Source organism: Bos indicus x Bos taurus, chromosome 5 (genome assembly GCF_003369695.1).
Source record: "Bos indicus x Bos taurus breed Angus x Brahman F1 hybrid chromosome 5, Bos_hybrid_MaternalHap_v2.0, whole genome shotgun sequence".
NCBI classification, from domain to species: Eukaryota; Metazoa; Chordata; class Mammalia; order Artiodactyla; family Bovidae; genus Bos; species Bos indicus x Bos taurus.
The window spans coordinates 77969405-77994909 of NC_040080.1; the positions used below are offsets into that span (position 1 = coordinate 77969405).

The following is a 25505-nucleotide window of genomic DNA, read 5'->3' on the forward strand; positions in this document are numbered from 1 at the left end:
GCAAAGAATATAGCCAATCTGGTTTCAGCATTGAGCCTCTGGTGATGTCCATGTGTAGAGTCTTCTCTTGTGTTGTTGAAAGAGGGTGTTTGCTATACCCAGTGTGTTCCCTTGGCAATTTGGCAGTCCCTTGGCACTGGTCATACTAAAATTCCAGGTTTCACATTTAACATCATTTTTAAAAAGGCCATCTCTGAGGGTATATTATCACACAACTGCAACTAAGAAGCGACAGACATTCTTCTCAATACCTTAGCCACAAATAATTTAAACTAGGCCATTTATAGAGAAGAAAACAAGGGAATATTTTTAATAACTTATAATATAAATGAGATACTATTTGGAAAACAAAACTCTAATCTAAAACACTAAATCATTTGAATCATGTTAAGATAAATAATATATGGGACACAAGTTCACAATGAGCCATTTGTATTAATTGCAGGTAGATTATCTGCCTCAGGGGGTGTCCTGTGCTACTATTCTTAAGTCTATACCTAACCACACACAAAAAATTGCCTAACTCTTGAACAAAATTGCCAAAGGTAATAGCTGCAGGAGAGTTTACAAATTCTCTATCTCCAGCTGTGAGAAATAGACCATGAAAACATCTTTAATGACCATCCTGCAATATTATCTTTGCCCTAAACAGCTAAGTCTGGCTAGAGCTGTTCACAAGGGAGATGAAAGATGGGAGAAAGCAAAACGGACTATGAGAAATAGATTTAAGATCTGCATGTTAAATATATATTATACTATTTGTCCAATATGAACTTCATCATTTCTACCAGGCTTTCATTTATTCCACTGTTTTTATATATCATGTGATAAAACAAGAAATCTTTAGAAGTTATCAGGGAAAATACTTCCCTGACTTTGCATCAACTCCAGTACCCAACCTGGCTCTATCTTTTCTTCCAAAGCCATTCCCTTCTGCACTGAAATGCCATATCTTCCAATCTTCCCATCTCTCCCTACCATCTATCCATTAGATTTGTTCAAAATAGTCAAATACATGGAAAAAAGGTGGCACTGATCAGGAGATAGCAGGAAAAAGTGTGGAATCTGAACACATCCATGGAGGGCACCAGCTGCTATGAAGCCTTACTTAGACACTATGAGCAATACAGCTTCACTTTTGTCCTCAACCAGCAAACCATGCTCTTTCAAACAAAAACTATGAATAGTTTAGATTGCTTTTCATTTGAAGTTGAGGTAAAGAGGTGGCATGCCATTTGAATAGAAGTTGTATCTTTTTTCAAAGAACTTGAACTTCCAAGACCCAGGACAGAATGCTTAGCCAGTGTACCTGGTTCTTTAATTCACATGTTCCCCTTTCTCTAGACAAATACCTTTCTCATAGCTAGAGCTTTTATTTTTATTTATTTTTTTTAATTTAAATTTATTTATTTTAACTGGAGGTTAATTACTTTACAATATTGTATTGGTTTTGCCATACATCAACGTGAATCCACCACAGGTATACACGTGCTCCCCATCCTGAACCCCCCTCCCACCTCCCTCCCCGTACCATCCCTCTGGGTTATCTCAGTGCACCATAGCTAGAGTTTTTAAAGCTTCCCACGTGGCACAGTGGAAAAGAATCCAACTGCCAATGCAGGAGTCACAAGAGACATGGGTTTGATTCCTGTCAGGAAGATCCCCTGAAGTAGGAAATGGCAACTCACTCCAGTATTCTTGCCTGGAAAATTCCATGGACAGAAGAGCCTTGTGTGCTATACTCCACAGGGTTACAAAGAGTCATACATGACTTAGCACAGATACACACACAGAGTTTTTAATAAAAGCCAGTATTTTCTCAAGTAAGAGGGTGGGTGACTACAAAATATTTGTTTGTGTGTTTTATCTAATCCAGTATCCACCTGGGTTGGAGTAACTGCTCAGGTGAGAGAACATGTTACATGATGTTTTGATGAGTAAGTCCAAAATATCCTTCTGCTAGCAAGCTAAATGTATCCACTTGTACTGTTGTACTGTCCTATTTCTGATTAATCTCCTCAGAATCCTCTCATCCCTTTCCTCTGTTCTCTTTATCTCAAGTATCTAATTTAATTCCTTCATGTAATAGGCCACCACTCTACAATTCTTATAGTTTTTTCTTTGGTTCTTTTGATAGCCAATTTATTTGCTATACTCAAACTCTACACTTCATTACCCATTTAGTACTAACACTTGCCTAGCTAAACTTATTTAGAAAATCAAAACATTTTCCACAGTTTTAACAATAAGCCCTTATTGTTTCAGCCCCTTCCTTAATGTGAATGTATCTGGTAAGGTTGCCCAATAAAGCCTAAGGGAGACTTTGAATATAAGGTTAGTTACACATACTTAAAAAGTGAATGAATTACATCTTTTTCAATAAGGTATAATATTAACACTTATGATAAACTTGACTAAATTACAAAATATCCTATAGATAAAACATGCAGTTATAATGATCCATGTTGTCTGAAAAGGTTCCCAAGGTTTTGCTTCATTTGTGCTACTCCAGCCTCAGCAGAAGCTTAGAAAAATCTAAAGAGCATTTTATCCTTTCTGATTATGTAAAATCATTATGACTCAATTGTGGGCAAATACTCCCCTACAATTGGCATATTCTGCCAATCATTACTCCAGGAATCTTCACTCCATAGCATGAATTTGCTTCTGTTGGTCTTGTGTAGTAGAACTTACTGAATTAGTTGAATAAGGACCACATCTTATACTACATTCTATTTACGACATACCCCAGTCAATATAATAACAACTTTTTGCACGTTTCAAGACTAACATTTTTTATTATTTATTTATCTTTCAAGGCTAATATTTTGCATGTTTCCATCTGGTCAAAGCTATGGTTGTTCCAGTAGTCATGTATGGATGTGAGAGCTGGATTATAAAGAAAGCTGAGCACCAATGAATTGATGCTTTTGAACTGTGGTGTTGGAGAAGACTCTTGAGAGTCTCTTGGACTGCAAGGAAATCAAACCAGTCAATCCTAATGGAAATCAGGCCTGAATATTCATTGGAAGGATTGATGCTGAAGCTGAAACTGCAGTACTTTGGCTACCTGATACAAAGAACTGACTCACTGGAAAAGACCCCGATGCTGGGAAAGACTGAAGGCAGGAGGAAAAGGGGATGACAGAGGATGAGATGGTTGGATGGCATCACCAGCTTGATGAAGGTGAGTTTGAGCAAGCTCTGGGAGTTGGTGGACAGGGAAGCCTGGCATGCTGCAGTCCATGGGTCACAAAAAGTAGGACACGATTGAGCGACTGAACTAAACTGTACTGAAGACTAACATAAAGCTTTTTTCCACTGGGAAAATTTTATGATATTTAAGAGTTTTCTGAAATGAATTATGATTTCCTTTTATGGAAAAAATAAAATGAAATAAAACTGTTTAATAAAACTAGCAATTTAAAAATATGAGTGAAATCTTAAAAATCTCTGTTCTGTTACTCTGAAATAAAAATTTTACATTTTTACTTCTTTTGTTTTCTCTCAGAGAATATTAAAGGCATAGTTAAGGTGGCATTGAATAGATAATACTGATTATTTCTTTTAGCAAAAGAAAGGGTGTTTTAGTAATTTTCTAAGAATGCTTATGGGCCTATCTCACTAGTCTAGACAATGCAGTAAGAATTATATATGCTTAATAAAAATATTTATGTTTTCTTTATAGATTATTTATCATTGGTTTATTTAAGTGAGCATAAATATATGTGAACCAAATCCTATAATCCTTCCAAATCCTACAGTGATATAAAAAACAAATTATATGTGAAAATAATGTTTAAAAGGCAGTTGGTATGCAAAAGCTTTCCTACTGATATTTCACAATAATTTTCTAAGAAAATCAAGTTATAAATAAAAGAAGTTAGAATTTATAGACTTCTTATTAACTGAAGAAAAACACATTAAGTATAACGTTTCATTATATACAGAGAATGTGAGAATGACGCTTTAATCACTTCAATTTTTGATGTCAAAGGTGAATACATTTGATGGGTTTTGACATCACTATATTATGAGTTTGAGATTCTTAAAAGATTGGTGAAGATAGAGACTTCAAAACTCCCCAAATCTTTAGACACTGTGGTTCATTCTGCAGTTGCCTTAGATCTTCCTAGATCTTTACATGTTTAAAAACAGTTAACTGAATCCAAAACATCAAAATTTAGGGATGGGAGAAGAAGGATGAAGAGAAAAGGAAAAGATTAGGGAGAATGTCTATAGTTTGTTTACTGTCTTATATGGAACTAGAGAAAATAGATCAGCCTATGCAATTAATCTGGAAAATAAACATTATTTCCATAACTGAAGGTGAATATGAAAAGTATAATTCTTAGTGAACATCTTTTCTTAACATTTATACATTGCCTTCTTTTCAGACAAATTTTTCAGTAAAAATTATTATTAAAATCTCAATCACTAAACATGCATTTATTAAACATAAAAGGTGGCACTACATATACTCATTGGCTCAAAGAAGTAAAATCTTGTCTTTAAAAAGTACTGTATCTAAGAAATAATATTAAAACCAAAAGGAAGACAACATGTTTTCTTGCTTAAATTTTCTCATTTCATTTTGTGAACATTTTGTAGCATGGCATATGACAGCTGAAATACAAATTATCCTTTACAAAAATGTCAAAATGATTTGTTGGAAGTAAAAAAACTCAAGATTTTAAAATGCAGTTTTGGTCTACAACCACATATTCATCAATTCCAAACTTCCAAAATAGAAAATGAAAAGTTGACATTTCATTGTCTAAAATTAAAAAAAAAAAAATACTTACACTATGGACTTTTCCAGGCGACTTCCCTGTGAACCAACAATCTCCCCCAATGTACAAAACACTTGTCCCAGAAAGTCCTAAAATAGATAAAAAGATTAAGGCGCTTAAGTTCCCAAACTGTCTTTACGTATTCTGTACATCATATCTGCGTTGTTTTCATTGTTAAGATATTGAATTCTCTAACTTCCAATAATAAACAAAATGAGCTCAAAATGCATGAATTTAAGCATATGATTGTCCCCTAAGTTTGCACAGCCTTCTGTTCTTTTAATCACTAAGTTAGTTTGTTATTATGAGTGCTCAGACATTGTATTTGCTTTCTTTCTCTTTTTTAAATGAAAATGAAAATGGAAAACAAGTTCCAGGATTTGAATTCACAACTGAATTGACTTGAGATGGCCCTGAAATTACTAACCTTTTGTCTGAGAAGGCAAATCATAAACGCACAGGGCAGTGGTGGCTAACACTAACAGTGCTACTTACAGAGAAGCAGTGTGATAGCACGGCTACAACCAGGATCCAGAGTCACACTGCCAGATGTCTATTCTAGCACGACCACTGACCATTTATGAAATGGCAGTTATTATGCTGTCCAGTTTCCTCAAGCACGTAGTTGCCCCCTTATAGAGCTATTGTGAGTTCAATGAGTTATTATTGCATGAGATGATATTTGTAGATACTAAGTGCCCCCAAATGGGTTAAGTATAATATTAAATCTTATTTTCAAGACTCAGAATAACCCTGCAAAATGAGAGGTTTCTTACTAATACTATTAATAAATTTCACATATAAAGAAACTAATCATCTAAGAGGTTTTCCTTCATGTTTTAAGGAGTCAATGAATAGCAGAGATAAAACTAACCCAGATATTCTGATTCAAGGCTGAAATACTGCCTAAAGATTTGAATATCATAAATACAATGCAACTCCCCATGTTAATAAAATAAGGGTTCCAACACCATCCAGATATGTGCGTCAAGAAAACATAGAGGTGGTTCAGGGAGAAGCATATCATTGCCTGTGTATGATTCCAAGCTGCCTTAAAGGAGAAAGTGGGAGATCTGTCTAAGCTGTACTGTGAACTGGCCTAGGAAAATCCCTAAGAAAGAATGATGGCAAACAAAATGCTGTTTTAAGTTTTACTAAATAAAACTTTTAAATACCTAACAAGCCATAAAAGTAAAAACTGTGTTATTCACAGGAAGCTACCCTAAATCTCATGAGAGAAAAAAAGGCCACTGTAGACTAGGACAGTCAAGGGAATATTTTTCCTAAGTACGTAAGCCTTGAGAGCCATGTAGGATTCAGACTACGAATAGGAGAGAGTTGGAGCATTGCAGTCCTAGAGAATAAATCAGAATAACAGACAAGGGTACAATGAAAAAAAAGAGCAGACCTTAAATAAAGGGCAGAAACAGAGATGAAGAACCAATACTGTGGTGAGCCCTCTTGGCCAAGCCAAAAAAAAAAAGCCTTAGAAGCAACTGGCAGCCTTTCAGCAACCTTTCAGCAAAGCAGGGACACCATTAGAACAGTGGATTCACATGATTACTTAGCTACCAATTTGCAGAAAGGACTGAGGAGTGAAGAAAAATCTGAAAGTCAGATCAATCAAAAGGCTAAAGTAGTTAATAAGAAGCAAAGTGTTAAGTCTCAAGCTAAAGTTGTAAAAGACACTTGGGAAATGTGCAGAAAAATGTCAGGATTTGGTGTAAACTGTACTTGCACTTGGACCTCCCAAGTGGCAACAGGGGTAAAGAACCTGCCTGCCAATGCGGTGAGACATAAGAAATGTGGATCTGATCCCTGGGTTGGGAAGATTCCCTGGAGAAGGGAATGAGAACCGACTTCAATATTCTGGCCTGGAGAATCCCATGGACAGAGGAGCCTGGAGGGCTACAGTCCAGCAGGTTGCAGAGTCAGACATGACTGAAGTGACTTAGCACACCGATACTTGTACATAGTGGGGGTGGGGCAATGAAGAGAGGGAGAAAGAAAATAAATCTGGATTTGGATCTTGATTGCTGACAGAATATCAATACTTTCATTAAACTGCAAATCATTTTAAATTTTGCTTTCAAGTAAGTAAAATGTACTTCAGGTAAAGGCTTGACACATTTAAATTAAATATCCTTAAAAATAACATGTCTTTGCCAACTTCATAACAGACTTTACAAAAGTGTCTATGGATTTTTAAAAACAAACATAAATTTTTCTAAGTCACACTGTACATGAGAGCTTGATACTAAAGATTTGAAATGTCATTGGTCTTCTAGGTCAGCAGCAAAATATACATGGGGATTCTACAACTGTTTTCTAAGGATATTAATATTGATGGGCAGCTGTTCATTCTGCATATTAAATGGATTTGGTCAATAAAAGAACAAGTCTCACTAAAAGCTTTTCACTGCTGTAGTAATTCAAGAAAACAGAACAGATATATTGAACATTCCATATAAGAGTCCACATATATAATTTAGCATAGAACACATGCATATCATCATAACTGAACTAAAAGGAAATAAAAATAATAAAATCAATAAAATGAGCATCAAAAAGATGTAGTGTGGACTGAAACATTTTATTGCTACTGCAATAAAGTAGCTACTGCTACTGCAATCTCTGCCCCTAAATATTATGGTACTTATGTAATTGTTTTACATCTGCCTATGTTTGTGTAGTCATGATGTGCATACAATCCATGTGCTATTCATAATGCAAAAATCAGCACATAATATTTAATATTTGTCAACTACTCCTTGCGTTGGAAAAGGTCTACTGAATCCGTTTTTCAGCCAGTGTCAGGGAATGTTTAATTTTAAGGAGTCCTGTATGTTGTTTTCTGTTCCTCAAGGGTCCTCTGTTCCTTATCAGTTCCTGGAAAACAGGAACGAGCAGAGCTGCACGTAGTTCTCAGGACTGAGGTCATGAGACAGAAAGCATATGTGGATTCCTTTCAGTAACTTTTTACTTTTCTGTAAAACTACTTAATCATATTCCTATTTCTCAAGACATGGATTGTCTTCCGGCCCTGTGACAATTGTTATTCCACTAGTTACTGTTGTCATGGCCCTGTGACGATTGTTATTCGCTTAGTCACTGTAGTTATGCATCTGGTTTCCGTGTTTTTGCTCAAATTTATTTTTTGCCTAAAGCTTCCTTGTATAACAATATATACACACATGCTGCCATGAATAAAGCACCCTTGTTTCACTCAAGACTTGGGTCCCCCACGTCCTTCTTTTCATCACTTTCTTTTCCTCGACTTCAGTCCCCAGGTCCCGGTCTGTAAAGACCACAAGTCAGCTCAATGGTCTACATTCCCTATGCGTTTTACACAATACTAGTAATTCATTCAGGCAGTTCAGCTTAGTGTCACAGTCATGTCTGACTCTTTGTGACTCCATCACTAAAACTAGAGCTTGCTCAAACTCATATTCATCGAGTCGGTGATGCCATCCAATCATCTTATCCTCTGTTGATCCCTTTTCCCCCTGCCTTCAATCTTTCCCAGCATCAGGGTCTTTCCCAGTGAGTCAGTTCTTCCCATCAGGTGGCCAAAGTATTGGAGTTTCAACTTGAGCATCAGTCTTTCCAATGAATATTTAGGAATGATTTCCTTTAGGATGGACTGGTTGGATCTCCTTGCAGTCCAAGGAATTCTCAATAAGAGTCTTTGCCAACACTACAGTTCAAAACCATCAATTCTTACACACTCAGCTTTCTTTATACTCCAATTCTCACATCCATACATGACTACTGGAAAAACCATAGCCTTGACTAGATGGACCTTTGTTGGCAAAGTAATGTCTCTGCATTTTAATATGCTCTCTAGGTTGGTCATAGCTTTTCTTTCAAGGAGCAAATGTCTTTTAATTTCATGGCTGCAGTCACCATCTGAGGTGATTTTCGAGCCCCTCGAAAAGAGTCTCTCACTGTTTCCATTGTTTTCCCATCTGTTTGTCATGAAGTGATGGGACTAGATGCCATGATCTTCATTTTTTTAATGTTTCATTTTAAGCCAAATTTTTTACTCTCCTCTTTCACTTTCATGAAGAGGCTCTTTAGTTCTTCTTTGCTTTTTGCCATAAGGGTGGTGTCATCTCCATATCTGAGGTTATTGAAATTTCTCCTGGCCATCTTGACTCCAGCCTGTAATTCACACAGCCCCACATTTCGCATGATGTACTCTGCATATAAGTTAAATAAACAGGGTGAAAATGTACAGCCTTGATGTACTCCTTTCCCAATTTTAAACCGGTCCATTGTTCCATATCCAGTTCTAACTGTTGCTTCTTGAACTGCATACAGATGTCTCAGGAGGCAGGTAAGGTGGCCTGGTATTCCCATCTCTTGAAGAATTTTCCACAGTTTGCTGTGATCCACATAGTCAAAGGCTTTGGCGCAGTCAATAAAGCAGAAGTAGATATTTTTATGACGCTTCCCTTGTAGCTCAGTTGGTAAAGAATCTGCCTGCAGTACAGGAGACCTGGATTTGATCCTTGGGTTGGGAAGATCCTCTGGAGGAGGAAATGGAAACCCACTCCAATATCCTTCCCTGGAAAATCTCATGGACAGAGGAGCCTGGTGGGTTGCAGTCCATGGGGTTGCAAAGAGTCAAGCACGACTGAGTGACTAACACTTAACACTTAGATATTTTTCTGGAACTCTCTTGTTTTGATGATCCAGTGGATGTTGACAATTTGACTTCTGGTTCCTCTGCCTTTTCTAAATCCAGCTTGAACATCTGGAATTTCACAGTTCACGTACTGCTGAAGTGTGGCTTGGAGAATTTTGAGCATTACTTTGCTAGTGTGTGAGATGAGTGCAATTATGTGGTAGTTTGAACATTCTTTGGCATTGCCTTTCTTTGGGACTGGAATGAAAACGGACGTTTCCAGTCCTGTGGCCACTGATGAGTTTTCCAAAATTGCTGGCACATTGAGTGCAGCACTTTTACAGCATCATCATTTAGGATTTGAAATAGCTCAACTGGAATTCCATCATCTTCACTAGCTTTGTTCCTAGTGATGCTTTCTAATTCCCACTTGACTTTGCATTCCAGGATGTCTGGCTCTAGGTGAGCAATCACACCATCGTGGTATCTGGATCATGAGTATCTTTTTTGTATAGTTCTTCTGTGTATTCTTGCCACCTCTTCTTAATATTTTCTGCTTTTGTTAAGTCCATACCATTTCTGTCCTTTATTGTGCTCATCTTTGCATGAAATGTTCCCTTGGTATCTCTAATTTTCTTGAAGAGATCTCTAGTCTTTCCCATTCTATTGTTTTCCTCTATTTCTTTGCATTGATCACTGAGGAAGGCTTTCTTATCTCTCTTTGCTATTCTTTGGAACTCTGCATTCAAATGGGTATATCTTTCCTTTTCTCCCTTGCCTTTTGCTTCTCTTCTTTTCTCAGCTATTTGTAAGACCTCCTCAGACAATTGTTTTGCTTTTTTGCATTTCTTTTTCTTGGGGATCATCTGGATCACTGCCTCCTGTACAATGTCACAAACCTTTGTCTATAGTTCTTCAGGCACTGTCTATCAGATCTAATCTCTTGAATCTGTTTGTCATTTTCACTGTATAATTGTAAGAGACTGGATTTAGGTCATACCTGAATGGTCTAATGGTTTCCCTAGTTTCTTCAATTTAAATCTGAATTTGGCAATAAGGAGTTCATGATCTGAGCCACAGTCAGATCCTAGTCTTGTTTTTGCTGAATGTATAGAGCTTCTCCATCTTTGGCTGCCAAGAATATAATCAATCTAATTTAGGTATTGAGAATCCGGTGATGTCCATGTGTAGACTCTCTTGTGTTATTGGAAGAGGATCTTTGCTATGACCAGTGTGTTCTCTTGGTAAAACTCTGTTAGCCTTTGCCCTGCTTCATTTTGTACTCTAAGGACAAATTTGCCTGTTACTCCAGGTATCTCTTGACTTCCTTCTTTTGCATTCCAGTCCCCTATGATGAAAAAGACAACTTTTGGGGGGTATAAGTTCTAGAAGGTCTTGTAAGTCTTCATAGAGTTCTTCAACTTCAGCTTCTTCAGCATTAATGGTTGGAGCATATACTTGGATTACTGTGATACTGAACGGTTTGCCTTGGAAACAGAGATCATTCTGTCATTCTTGAGATTGCACCCAAGTACTGCATTTCAGACTCTTTTGTCAACTCTGAGGGCTACTCCATTTCTTCTAAGGGATTCTTGCCCACAGTAGTAGATATAATGGGTAGTAGATATAATGAACTCTAAGTAAGTAGTAGTACATTAGTGTCCCTTAATGGATATTTTTAGATATTTGCTCTGTATTTAGATAGAGAAATAAAGACTAGCTAAAATAGAAACCGCTTTATTGTTTCTTATTATAGTGTTGCATTTCAGTTGATGAACCACTATAATTAGATCATAATAGAATTTCCAGTAATAAATCCAAGCACCTTACTAGAACTCTAACAAACACATAGACCAAATACACTTTAGAGTGGCTGCTGCTGCTGCTGCTAAGTTGCTTCAGTCATGTCCAACTCTGTACGACCCCATAGACAGCAGCCCACCATGCTCCCCTGTCCCTGGGATTCTCCAGGCAAGAACACTGAAGTGGGTTGCCATTTCCTTCTCCAGTGCATAAAAGTGAAAAGTGAAAGTGAGGTTGCTCAGTCATGTTCGACTCCTAGAGACCTCATGGACTGCAGCCTACCAGGCTCCTCCATCCATGGGATTTGCCAGGCAAGAGTACTGGAGTGGGTTGCCATTGCCTTGCAATTGAGAATGCTTCAAATAATTTCAACATATTAACTATAAGACTTTTAAAAAACTGACCAGGAGGTCAACAAATATCTGTTAAATGTATTCATCATTATTTTACAGTCTAAATAATATATGGATAGAACTTAGTTTTGAAGTCTGTTGAAATGCCTATAAACCATATTGAACAAACCTAGACCACCTGTGTTTGTATTTTGACTGAAAGATTTATTAAAGCCTTTACCTTCAGTATTCTAATCTATAAAATAAATTTTATAAATAATATTTACAAATTAAATTGTTGGGAGATCCAAGTTAGATAACATATTCAAAACACTTAGAATAAATACCTGGAACATAGTAAGTATTTAATAAAAATATGCCTCCTCTCTCTTTCCCTACTTTCCTGGAATTAAAGAATATTACTATATGCTCTAAATGTTCCACTAGCCACTAGATTATAGTACTGGAAATATTATAAATATCTGAATAAAATTATATATTTTCTTTCCCAAACTGCTTTACATTCTTGGTCAGTACAAATGCTCATTTTGAGCATCATTATAAAATCCAAAAGTATCTTATCTTATATGTTAAAGAAATGAAGACAGCCTCAGAGACCTCTGAGACAGCACTAAGAGCTCCAACATTCAAATCACAGGAGTCCCAGAAAAAGAAGACAAACGGAAAGGGCATGAGAAAATACGTGAGGAGATTATAGTAGAAAACTTCCCTAAAATGGAAGGGAAATAGCTACCCAAGTCCAGGAAGCCCAGAGAGTCCCATCCATGATAAACCCAAGGAGAAATATGCCAAAAAACGTGTTAATCGAACTAACAAAAATTAAACACAAAGAACAAATATTAAAAGTAGCAAGGAAAACCAACAAATGACATACAAGGGGATTTCCATAATGATCTTTCAGCTGATCTTTCAACAAAAACTCTGCAGGCAAGAAGGGAATGGCAGGATATATTTAAGTGATGAAAGAAAAAACACATACAACCAAGATTACTCTACTGAGCAAGGATCTCATTCAGATTTGGAAGAGAAATCAAAACTTTTACAGACAATCAAAATCTAAGAGAATTCAACACTACCACAGCAGCTCTTTAATAAATGCTAAAGGAATGTCTCTAGACAAGACAGAAAAAGCCTATAAAAACAAACTCAAAACAATAAATTAAATGTTCACAGATCATACTTATAAATGATTACCTTAAATGTAAATGGCCTAGATGCTCCAACCCAAAGACACAGATTGGCTGAATGGTACAAAAGGGAGATCCCTATATATGCTATCTTCAAGAGAAACACCTTAAACCTAAGGACACACACAGCCTGAAAGTGAGAAGCTGGAAAGATACTCCATGCAAACAGAGATCAAAAGAAAGCAGGAGCAGCAATATTCATATTAGATAAAATAGACTTTAAAACAAAGATTGTTATAAGAGACAAAGGACACTATATAATGATCAAGGGATCATTCCAAGAAGACCTAAAAATTATAAGTATACATGCACTCAACATAGGAACACCTCAATATGTAAGGCATATGCTAACAACTATTAAAGAGGAAACTGACAGTAACACAATAATAGTGGGAGACTTTAATACAACAGTCACATCAATGGACAAATCATCCAGACAGAAAATTAGTAAGGAAACACAAGCTATAAATGATACATAGGACAAGTTGGACCTAATTGATATCTATTGGCATGTCAACCCCCCAAAATAGATTTCACTTTTTTCTCAGATGCACATGGAATATTCTCTAGGCTAGATCACATCCTAGACCACAAATCAGGCCTTGGTAAATTTCTAAAAACTGAAATAATTTCAAGTATCTTTTCTGATCACAGCTTTGTAAGATTAGATAGCAATTATAGAAAAAAAAAAACACCTATGAAAAACACAAGTACATGGAGGCTAAACAATACACTTACAAAGAACCATCAGATCACTGAAGAATCAAAAAGGAAATGAAAATATGGCTAAAAACAAATGACAACAAAGACATGACAACTTAAAATCTATGGGACACAGGAAAAGTAGTGCTAAGAGGGAAGTTTAAAGCAATACAATTCTACATCAAGAAGCAAGAGACATAAAATATATGTAATACTACACCTAAAGCAACTAGAAAAAGAAGAACACCAACAAAACAAACACAAAAACAACAAACCAAAACAAACAACAACAACAACAACAACCTGAAGTTAGTAGAAGGAAAGAAATCATAAAGATCATAGCAAAAGAAATGCAAAAGAAATGAAGGAGACTCTAGAAAAGCTCAATAAAAGTAAAAGTTGGTTCTTTAAGAAGATAAACAAAATTATAAAACCGTTAGCCACACTTATCAAGAAAAAAGGGAAGAAGACACAAACCAATAAAATTACAAATGAAAAAGAAGTTACAACAAACAACACAGAAATACAAAGGCCCATGGGACTACCATGAACAACTATATGCCAATAAAACTGGACAACCTGGAAGAAATCGACAAGTTCTTAGAAATGTATAATCTTTCAAAATTGAACCAGGAAGAAAAGGAAAATACGAACAGACCAATCACAAGCGTAGAAATCAAAACTATAATAAAAAAATCTTCCAACAAAGCCCAGGGCTAGATGGCTACATGGGCTTCCCAGGCAGCACTAGTGGTAAAGAATCTGCCTGCCAATGTAAGAGATATAAGAGACACGGGTTCAATCCCTGGGTCAGGAAGATCGCCTGGAGAACAGCATGGCAACTCACTCAAGTATTCTAGCCTAGAGAATCCGATGGACAGAGGAGCCTGGCAGGCTGCAGTCCGTGTGGTTGCAGAATTGAACACGACTGAAGCAACTTGGCACACATGTGGATGATTACATAGGCTGCTGCTGCTGCTAAGCCACTTCAGTCGTGTCCGACTCTGTGCGACCCCATAGATGGCAGCCCACCAGGCTCCCCCGTCCCTGGGATTCTCCAGGCAAGAACACTGGAGTGGGTTGCCATTTCCTTTTCCAGATTACATAGGCAAATTCTACCAAAAGCTTAGAGAAGAGTTAACACCTGTCCTAGTCAAACTCTTCCAGGAAATCACAGAGGAAGGAAAATTCATGAACTCATTCTATACCCTGGTATCATAATAATACCAAAACCAGACAAAGATCCACAAAATAAGAAAATTACAGGCTAATATCACTGATGAACATAGGTGCAAAAATTCTCAACAAAATTCTAACAAACAGAATCCAACAACACATTATAAAGACCATATATCATGATTACTACTACTACTACTAAGTCACTTCAGTTGTGTCCGACTCTGTGCGATCCCAGAGACAGCAACCCACCAGGCTTCCCTGTCCCTGGGTTTCTCCAGGCAAGAACACTGGAGTGGGTTGCCATTTCCTTCTCCAATGCATGAAAGTGAAAAGTGAAAGTGAAGTCGCTCAGTCGTGTCCAACTCTTAGCGACCCCATGGACTGCAGGCTACCAGGCTCCTCCATCCATGGGATTTTCCAGGCAAGAGTACTGGAGTGGGGTGCCATTGCTTAAGTGGGCATTATATCAGGGATACAAAGATTCTTCAATATCCACAAATCAGTCAATGTGATACACCATACTAACAGATTCAAAGATAAAACCATATGATCATCTCAACAAATGCAGAGAAAGACTTTGACAAAATTCAGTATAATTTATGATAAAAACAATTCAGAAAGTAGGCAAAGAAGAAACAACTCAACATAGTAAAGGCCATACACAACAAACCCACAGAAAACATTATACTCAATGGTGAAAAACTGAAAGCATTTCCTCTAAAATCAGGAACAAGACAAAGGTGCCCACTCTCACCACTATTATTCAAAATAGTTTTGGAAGTCCAAGCTACAACAATCATAGAAGAAAAAGAAATAAAATTAATCAAGATTGAAAAAGAAGTAAAACTTTGTTTGCAGAAAACATGAATATCTACAAAGAAAACCCTAAAGATGCCACCAGAAAAATACTAGAGTTAATCAATGGATATAGTAAACTTGCAGTATATAATATTAATATACAGAAATCCTTTTGCATTCCTACTTACTAACAATGAAAAATCAGAAAGAGAAATTAAGAAAACTATCCTATTCACCGCAGCAACAAAAAGATAAAATATTTAGTTATAAATTTATTTAAATAGACAAAACACCTGTATGCAAAAAACTGTAAGACGCTGATGGAAGAAATCAGAATGTCACAAACAGATGGAGAGATATACCATGTTCTTGGACTAGAGGAATCAACATAGTGAAAACAACTATAGTACCAACTTAGATACAGTGCAATCCCTATCAAACTACCAAAGGTATTTTTTGCAAAACTAGAACAAATAATTTCACAGTTTGTATGAAAACACAAAAGATACTGAATAGCCAAAGCAATCTTGAGAAAGAAGAATGAAACTGGAGGAATCAACCTTCCTGACTTAAGACTATACTACAAAGCTACAGTCCTCAAGACAGTATAGTACTGGCACAAAAATAGAAATATAGACTATAGAGCAAGATAGAAAGCCCAGAGATAAACCCATGCACTTATGCACACTTTATCTTTAAAAAAGGAGGCAAAAAGTGTACAATGGAGAAAAGATACTCTTGTCCACAAGCAGTGCTGGGAAAACTGGTCAGCTACTTGTAAAGGAATGAAATTAGAACACTTCCTAACACTATACACAAAAATATAGTCAAAATGCATTAAAGACCCAAACAGAAGATGAGAAACTATAAAACTCTTAGAGGAAAACATAGGCAGAACACTCTCTGATATAAATCACAACAAGATCTTTTATAATCCACCTCCTAGAGTAATGGAAATACAAACATAAACAAATGGGACCTAATTAAATCTAAGAGCTTTTGCACAACAAATTAAACTATACATAAAGTGAAAAGACAGCCCTTGAGTGGGAGAAAATACAAAAAGCAGTTCAGCAGCTCAATATCAGAAAAACAAACAATCCAATCAAAAAGTGGACAGAAGACATAAACAGACATTTCTCCAAAGGAGACATACAGATGGCTAATAAACACATGAAAAGATGCTAAATATTGCTTATTATTAGAGAAATACAAATCAAAACTATAATGAGGAAACATCTCACACAGGTCAGAATGGCCATCATCAAAAAGTCTACAAATAATAAATGCTGGAGAGGTTGTAGAGAAAAGGGAACTCTCTTATACTATTGGTGGGAATAAAAACTGATATGGCCACTACGTAGAAGAGAATAGACATTTCATTAAAAAACTAGGAATAAAACTACCATATGACCTAGCAATCTCACTGCTCAGCATATTTCTGGAGGAAACCATAAGTGAAAAAGGCACATGCACCCCAATGTTCATTGCAGCACTATTTACAATAACTAGGACTTGGAAGCAAGCTAGATGTGCAATAGATGAATGGATAAGGAAGTTATGGCATGTACACAATGGAATATTACTCAGCTATAAAAAGGAATGCATTTAAGTCAGTTCTAATGAGGTGAATGAATCTAGAGGCTATTATACAGAGAAAAATAAGTTAGAAAAAGAAAGACAAATATCATATATTAACACATGTATGAGGAATCTAGAAAGACAGTACTGAAAATCTTACTTGCAGAGCACAAAGGAGACACAGACATTTTGGACACAGTGAGGGAAGGAGAGGGTGGCATGGTATATGAGAATAGCATTGAAATATATATGTTACCATATGTAAAACAGATAGCCAATGAGAGTTTGTTGCACGGAACAGGGAACCAAAAGCCTCTGTGACCTTAGGGGCGGAATGGGGAAAGAAGTGGGAGGGGGTGTTGAATTAGGAGGGAATATATATATACTTAATGCTGATTCATGTTGATGTATGGCAAAAACCATCACAATATTGCAAAGTAACTATGGTCTAATTTAAAAAATTAAATGTAAATAAAATGTTATTTATTTTCAATGTAATTATTAGGTAAGTTGTGGACATACAACTTTGCTGCTGCTGCTGCTAAGTTGCTTCAGTCGTGTCCGACTCTGTGTGACCCCATAGACAGCAGCCCGCCAGGCTCCCCCATCCCTGGGATTCTCCAGGCAAGGACACTGGAGTGGGTTGCCATTTCCTTCTCCAATACATGAAAGTGAAAAGTGAAAGTGAAGTCGCTCAGTCATGTCCGACTCCTAGCGACCCTATGGACTGCAGCCTCCCAGGCCCTTCCGTCCATGGGATTTTCCAGACAAGAGTACTGGAGTGGGTTGCCATTGCCTTCTCCGTATACAACTTTAATATGACTCAATTAACATAAATACCAGTGAAATCATGATACACGAATTTAATTTTTAATCATCTTAAAAAACATAAAGATATGAACTTACATGTTTGGACAGGTTGGGACTCTTCGAATCAACATCATACCTAAAAAATTAAAATATACACTTTAAATTATTTCCACAAGTGAAGCTAGAGAAAAACATTAGTGTTTCCCCAAAATATAAATGATATAAAAAAATGAATCAAAAGTATATGATACAGAGAAAAATTTAGCAAATTTAGAAATTTCTCATAAACTCTGGCCTACATACTAAAGGCAGAATTCATAAACCCTGGGTCCTTTTATTTCTACCACTTAAGTAGAAGTCTTAATTTTAATACTTTCACAGTCATCAACTCTTCTTCTTGATAAGAAAATTTTAAAATTTCCCTTTTCTGTGAATCAATAGATTCAAAATCCTCCCTAAAAACTGAAATTTCTCTTTTAAAAAAGTGCTGATAACATGCTGTCATTTGTATATATAATAATTCTTATTTAATATCATAAATACTCTTATTAGTTTTGAAATTGGCAAAAGTAATGAGAAATTAATTTTCTCCAATCATATGATTTAGGGAAAACATGTATTTTATAGAAAGAAAAATGTGTTTATATAAGACTACTATTTTCCTATTTTTGATTAGTTGGTACTGGAAGCACATTATTTTTTGAAGATATCCTGGGAAAATATCACTCACTATCACTTAGTCCCGCGTTTTAATTTTTTTTTTTTTAAAGCAGAAAGGTTGCTAACATTTAAATCAACCTCAATTTGCTGAATTCTTGAATAGGAAAATATTTGTACTGGCTCCAATCTTTCTCCCAAATCATATTCTTTTCACATTACTGTGCATAGCTACCTACAAAAAAATAACTTTTTTTTTTTTAATGGCTCATTAAAATCTTCCATCTCACATAACAAGAATGTTTTCCCAGAGGAAGAAAAGCATCTCAGTCAAAAAAAAGCATAGAAACAGAGTTCACTGTGTATACTGATTCTTGGCACAGGTATGCTTACTCCCTAGTAAAGAATGTTTGCCACAAACTGGCTTTAAATTTGTGCGATGCAAATGACAGTCTCAGAAGAATTACAAATAGAGTTACAAATTACTTTCCTTCATATCAGGGCAGTTTGATCACTCTCAACAGTTGTAAACTAGAGTTCTGAATCAGCAAATTGCCAACATCTACTAAAGGCCTACAATATTAGTAAAAAAAAAATTCTTATTCAAGACAATTTTTGAGGGTAAGATTAAAATTAGCAACTGTAGCAATATCATATGTAAAGTATAACTCTCCTGGACCCTTTTCAAGTATCATCCCTGGAAAATGTTTTCTATAAAGGGTTTAGTGTGGATTGGAGAGAAATAGCATAGTATATTCTCTAAGACAGCTACAAAAATACGTGAACTGTAAACTCTCAGATGTTGAAGCTGGTTTTAGAAAAGGCAGAGGGACCAGAGATCAAATTGCCAAATTCCACTGGATCATTGAAAAAGCAAGAGAGTTCCATAAAAACATCTATTTCTGTTTTATTGACTATGCCCAACCCTTTGACTGTGTGGATCACCACAAACTGTGGAAAATTCTGAAAGAGATGGGAATACCAGACCACCTGACCTGCCTCTTGAGAAATCTGCATGCAGGTCAAGAAGCAACAGTTAAAACTGGATATGGAACAACAGACTGGTTCCTAATAGGAAAAGGAGTACAGCAAGGTTGTATACTGTCACCCTGCTAATTTAACTTACATGCAGAGTACGTCATGAGAAACGCTGGGTTGGAAGAAGCACAAGCTGGAATCAAGATTGCCAGGAGAAATATCAATAACCTCAAACATGCAGATGACAACATCCTTATGGCAGAAAGTGAAGAGGAACTAAAAAGCCTCTTGATGAAAGTGAAAGAGGTGAGTGAAAAAGTTGGCTTAAAGCTCAACATTCAGAAAACTAAGATCACAGCGTCTGGTCCCGTCACTTCATGGCAAACAGATGGGGAAACAGTGGAAACAGTGAGAGACTTCATTTTGGGGGGCTTCAAAATCACTGCACATGGTGACTGCAGCCATGAAATTAAAAGATGCTTACTCCTTGGAAGAAAACTTATGACCAACCTAGATAGCATATTAAAAAGCAGAGACATTACTTTGCCAACAAAAACTGTCTAGTCAAGGCTATGGTTTTTCCAGTGGTCATGTATGGATGTGAGCACCGAAGAATTAATGCTTTTGAACTGTGGTGTTGGAGAAGACTCTTGAGAGTCCCTTGGACTGCAAGGAAATCCAACCAATCCATCCTAAAGGAAATCAGTACTTAATATTCATTGGAAGGACGGATGTTGAAGATGAAACTCCAATACGCTGGCCACCTGATGCGAAGAACTGACTCATTGGAAAAGACCCTGATGCTGGGAAAGATTGAGGGCAGGAGGAGAAGAGATGGTTGGATGGCCTCACCTACTCAATGGACATGAGTTTGAATAAACTCGAGGGTTGGTGATGGCCAGGGAGGCCTGTCGTGCTGCAGTCCATGGGGTCTTAAAGAGTCGGACACACCTGAGTGACTGGACTGAATGAGAACATACTGCATAGCACAGGGAGCTCTATTCAGTGCTCTGTGGTGAACCTAAAGGGAAAAGGAAATCTGAAGGAGGGGAAATCTGAGCGACTGAACTGAACAGAAATGAACATGGTATATTTAGTTCAATTCAATAAGCAAAAATGAAGTGTTTGTGTTTTCATCACAAAGAATTTAAGTATCTTCAAATACAATCCTCCTTAATTGTCTTTAACAAAGCTTTATAATGCTATTATCTCAAAAATAGGTAATTCCCATTGTAATATGTTGTATTACAATGCTTTCAAAATTACCATGATTTTTCTTTTATGGGAATTTTCCTTCTAACTTTCTAAAAATATCACTGGCTTTAATTCTCATAAGTCAGAACATAAACACTACATCCTAAATGGTAAAAATATATCTGTGTGCATGGGGCTGGGGAGTGTGAGTGTGGGTGTGTATCTATGTTTATGAATGCCATAATCCCCCTAAATAAGAAAAGATATATTGCAAAGCAAAAGTTCAGTAGTTTATCCCCAGGATTGTACACTTGTGCCTAAATTTACTAACAGGAATTTTGTAAACCACTTCATTCTGCTGTTGAAATCTTAGTAAAATACTGAACTGGCAGTAACTGATTTGGGTGACTCCTAATGATTATGTTTTCTAATAGAGGGCAACAGATGTTGACTGGAATTTTTCTTGTATTTCTGAAATTCCAACTAAGGCCCAAAGCTGAAAACAAGAGATACTAAGTTCCTTCTCATGCTTAGCTCAGAGCTGCCAGTAAGTCACTCTCATTAGGGTCAAACCCTTCTCTACAAAGCTTACTCATGACGTGACAAGCTATTCACTATCTCTGAAGGGGCAGGAGGAGGTTCTTTCCATTCCCCAAAGCAAGGTGAAGGGGAGCTCCAAAATCTAGGATGATTGTGTGAAGGAGAGGATAGCATCTAGCCCTCTGTCATGGAGTTGCAAAGAGTTGGACACGACTTAGCAATTGAACAACAACAATAGGTCCATCCTTGGCTGCCAGTGGAAGAGAATGTTAGCTGACAATGCTGGGAAGTGCCTTCTGAAAGCTGACGTACAAAGAACGACGTCTTTCTGAAATCAAGCAGGACCTGTCGGGCTCCTGGGTATGGAAGCCTTCCATGTCTCCTATTTCTTGTTGGTAAGGAACAGACTCTCACCTCCATGACCTTTCCTGAGTTCCAAAATTGCAGATTTCACAGTTGCTAATCATGGAAGTGAAGGGATGCAAAGACAGAGGAGGAGCAGCCAAGAAACAATAGTGAAGCCTTGGAGCAGAGTACTGATTCCACTTAACAATATCATTAAGCTCTTTATAGAAGTAAAATTTTCAACAAATGGAAGATGTTTTTCCCAGAGAATACCACCCAAGGCCAGACTAAAGGAACTAGAGAAGCAAATCAAGAGATGACCTGAGACCAGATTAGAAGAGTACAGGTCCTTCACACACCCTAGTCTTATCAACAACACCACCCTTGAACCATTGCTATAAAATTCCTCATCACATCTTCCCAGGATAGGACACAAGTTTTCAAGAGCAGGAGTCTGCTGTGTCCCCCTTTGCCAGGCAAAGCAATAAAGCTATTTTTTTTTTTCTACTTCATCCAAAACTATACCTCTGAGATTTGATTTAGCACTGATGCACAACTTTTTAGTTCCTCCTCCACAATGAGGACAGAGTGTTTGATATGTATCCCCTGAGGCCAGTACACTCTAAGGCCTAGGTTTTTCAGAACACAGGAGAAAGACACACTTATCTGCTTCCCAACTCCCCTACCTTTCTGCTATCCCAACCTCCTTCTCTTTTGTAAGTAGCTATGACAATATCTCCAACTGAAGGGAGAGAAAGCAAAGAGTTTTGGATTAAGTGTGCGATTAAAGTTTTAAAATAAATACTATATAACTATTAACAAATGAGATAGTTCTAATATAAAGTGACTAAAAAGTCATGCAGTTAGACCTTGGCATTGTTAAGACGACACTTAACCAATTGGAGAAACTGAAATTGGCAGTGTTGAGACAATTACTGGAAGAAATAAAGGAACATATTTTCCCTCAAAGTGTTGAGAATCTTCAAAAATAGATTGCAATAACAATATGCATTCCATAATTATCAGTTCAGTTCAGTCGCTCAGTCGTGTCCGACTCTTTGCGACCCCATGAACTGCAGCACTCCAGGCCTCCCTGTCCATCACCAACTCCCGGAGTCCACCCAAACCCATGTCTATCAAGTCGGTAATGCCATCCAACCATCTCATCCTCTGTTGTCCCCTTCTCCTCTTTCCCTCAATCTTTCCCAGCATCAGGGTCTTTTCAAATGAGTCAGCTCTTTGCATCAGGTGGCCAAAGTATTGGAGTTTCAGCTTCAACTGAATTTTGATAATTCCATAATTATCACCATTCATTTACAAAGGAGGGAAATCATCTACTGTGGCTCAGATGGTAAAGAATTTGCCTACAATGTGGGAGACCCGGTTCAATCCCTGGGTTGGGAAGATCTCTTGGAGAAGGAAATGGCACCCACTCCAGTATTCTTGCCTGGAAAATCCCATGGATGGAGGAGCCTGGTGGGCTACAGTCCATGGGGTAGCAAAGAGTTGGACACAACTTCATGACTTCACTTTCACTTTTCACCTAAGTCAAATTTAGACCTGTAACTCCCTTGTTGGTGTACCCAAATGGAAAAATTAGAGCATAAGTAGTTATATATGATTTCTCGTATTCTTCAGAAAATACTACATACTGAAATAGCTACCCACTTCTTTCTCAATGACAACTGTTCTACCAATAATAAAGTTTTCAATTATGACAACAAGGAGAATTATAAAGTATTGATACTATTATACATGTAACAATTATAACAAAATAAATGAATGCTAAAGTTATGACTTTATCTGTGATAAAGCATAGCACTGTGATAAAACAGCATAATAACAGAAACCATGTCTCTTGAATGATACATCAAATCAAACAGGCAGGAGAATTTTACAACTCATAGCTGACAAACTAACCTTAAAATATCTCAACCAAATCACCATAATAATAATTTTGGATTAATCAGAACTTACTGGAATTTGGGCCAGTGCTGCCAGAAATATATATTCATTCATTTTCTCTCTCTCTCTCTCTCTCTCTCTCTCTAATAGCAATTTTCCATCAGCATTAAAAGTTAACTAAAAAAATCTTCTGAAAGCCATTTTCAAACCTTCCATAATGTGCAACTGAAAAGCTTCTTTTCAATAAAAAAATAATAGAAATTTGTAAAATTAACATAAAGGTTAATAAATAAAAAAACAATTCTGAAAACCAATTACATCTATGTTGTCCAATTTAGACTATTGTATTATTCAACACTGTTGCTCCTTCAAAAGGCCATGCTACTGTAAGTATGTCAGGGTATTTCCATTAGTGCTCTGAGTGAGGTAGGTAGAGATTGTTGTTGCTGTTGCTGTTTAGTTGCTAAGTTATGTCCAACTCTTTGTGACACCATGGATTGTAGCCTACCAGGGTCCTCTGTCCATGAATACTGGGAGTAGGTTGCCATTTCCATCTCCAGGGCATCTTCCCAACCCAGGGATCGACCCCCTGTCTCCTGCATTGGCAGGTGGATTCTTTACCACTGAGCCACCAGGGAAGCCCCAGGTTGGGATTACAGGTAACTTCATTAACCACTTTATCCTTTTCTAATTTTCCACATTTTCAGCAATGAATATTTTTTCCTAGAAGCAACACACTGCTAAGACAAAATGTAAAAACTAATCAGTTAGGAACAATGGATAAATAGGTACTCATAACTAGAGAAAGATTACACTACTTTTCACATTTATTTAGATAGATATGGTAGAAAAATCAGTGTTAGAAAAAGAAAGAAAGCCTGCTCTCACAGGCTATATACTTATATAAATGGATAATTAGAAGAAATTGTTAGTTCAGTTCAGTTTGGTCACTCAGTCGTGTCCGACTCTTTGCGACTCCATGAACTGCAGCACGCCAGGCCTCCCTGTCCATCACCAACTCCTGGAGTACATCAGCTGAAGTATTGGAATTTCAGCTTCAACATCAGTCCTTCCAATGAACACCCAGGACTGATCTCCTTTAGGATGGACTGGTTGGATCTCCTTGCAGTCCAAGGGACTGTCAAGAGTCTTCTCCAACACCATAGTTCAAAAGCATCAATTCTTCTGCATTCAGTTTTCTTTATAGTCCAACTCTTACATCCATACACGACTACTGGAAAAACCATAGCCTTGACTAGATGGACTTTTGTTGACAAAGTAATGTCTCTGCTTTTTAATATGCTGTCTAGGTTGGTCATAACTTTCCTTCCAAGTTAAAGTGATATCAAAAATAGTGCATAAACTAAGAAAATATATTTGTTACTTTTCTTGATAATCTTATCTAGGCATCCCTTTATCAGGTCTTAATTTTCTGAATGTTTTAGAGATCATATAAAATTCAAATAATATACAGTTCAGTTCAGTTCAATCGCTCAGTTGTGTCCGATTCTTTGCGACCCCATGAATTGCAGCACGCCAGGCCTTCCTGTCCATCACCAACTCCCGGAGTTCACTCAGACTCACGTCCATCGAGTCAGTGATGCCATCCAGCCATCTCATCCTCTGTCGTCCCCTTCTCCTCCTGCCCCCAATCCCTCCCAGCATCAGGGTCTTTTCCAATGAGTCAACTCTTCGCATGAGGTGGCCAAAGTACTGGAGTTTCAGCCTTAGCATCATTCCTCCAAAGAAATCCCAGGGCTGATCTCCTTCAGAATGGACTGACTGGATCTCCTTGCAGTCCAAGGGACTCTCAAGAGTCTTCTCCAACACCACAGTTCAAAAGCATCAATTCTTCAGCACTCAGCTTTCTTCACAGTCCATACATGACCACTGGAAAAACCATAGCCTTGACTAGACGGACCTTTGTTGGCAAAGTAATGTCTCTGCTTTTCAATATGCTATCTAGGTTGGTCATAACTTTTCTTCCAAGGAGGAAGATAATATTACTTGACTCAAACTTCTGAAATTAACCAATTACCTTCAAAAGTTT

The 25505-nt window shown here is 37.1% G+C and overlaps 1 protein-coding gene across 3 annotated transcripts in view; it reads right to left on the reverse strand.

The window, feature by feature from the left end:
- CPNE8 (copine 8) overlaps positions 1–25505 on the reverse strand; it is a 277445-nt gene that overhangs the window by 165786 nt on the left and 86154 nt on the right. For all 3 annotated transcript variants that reach the window (XM_027542564.1, XM_027542562.1, XM_027542563.1), the window contains 2 exons: positions 17933–17972; positions 4806–4882 (listed from right to left, as the gene is read on the reverse strand). Coding sequence is in view for 2 of the 3 variants with exons in the window: in XM_027542562.1 (XP_027398363.1) it covers positions 4806–4882; positions 17933–17972 (117 nt within the window). In the remaining variant the exon portion in view is untranslated. The remainder of the gene's footprint in view (positions 1–4805; positions 4883–17932; positions 17973–25505) is intronic.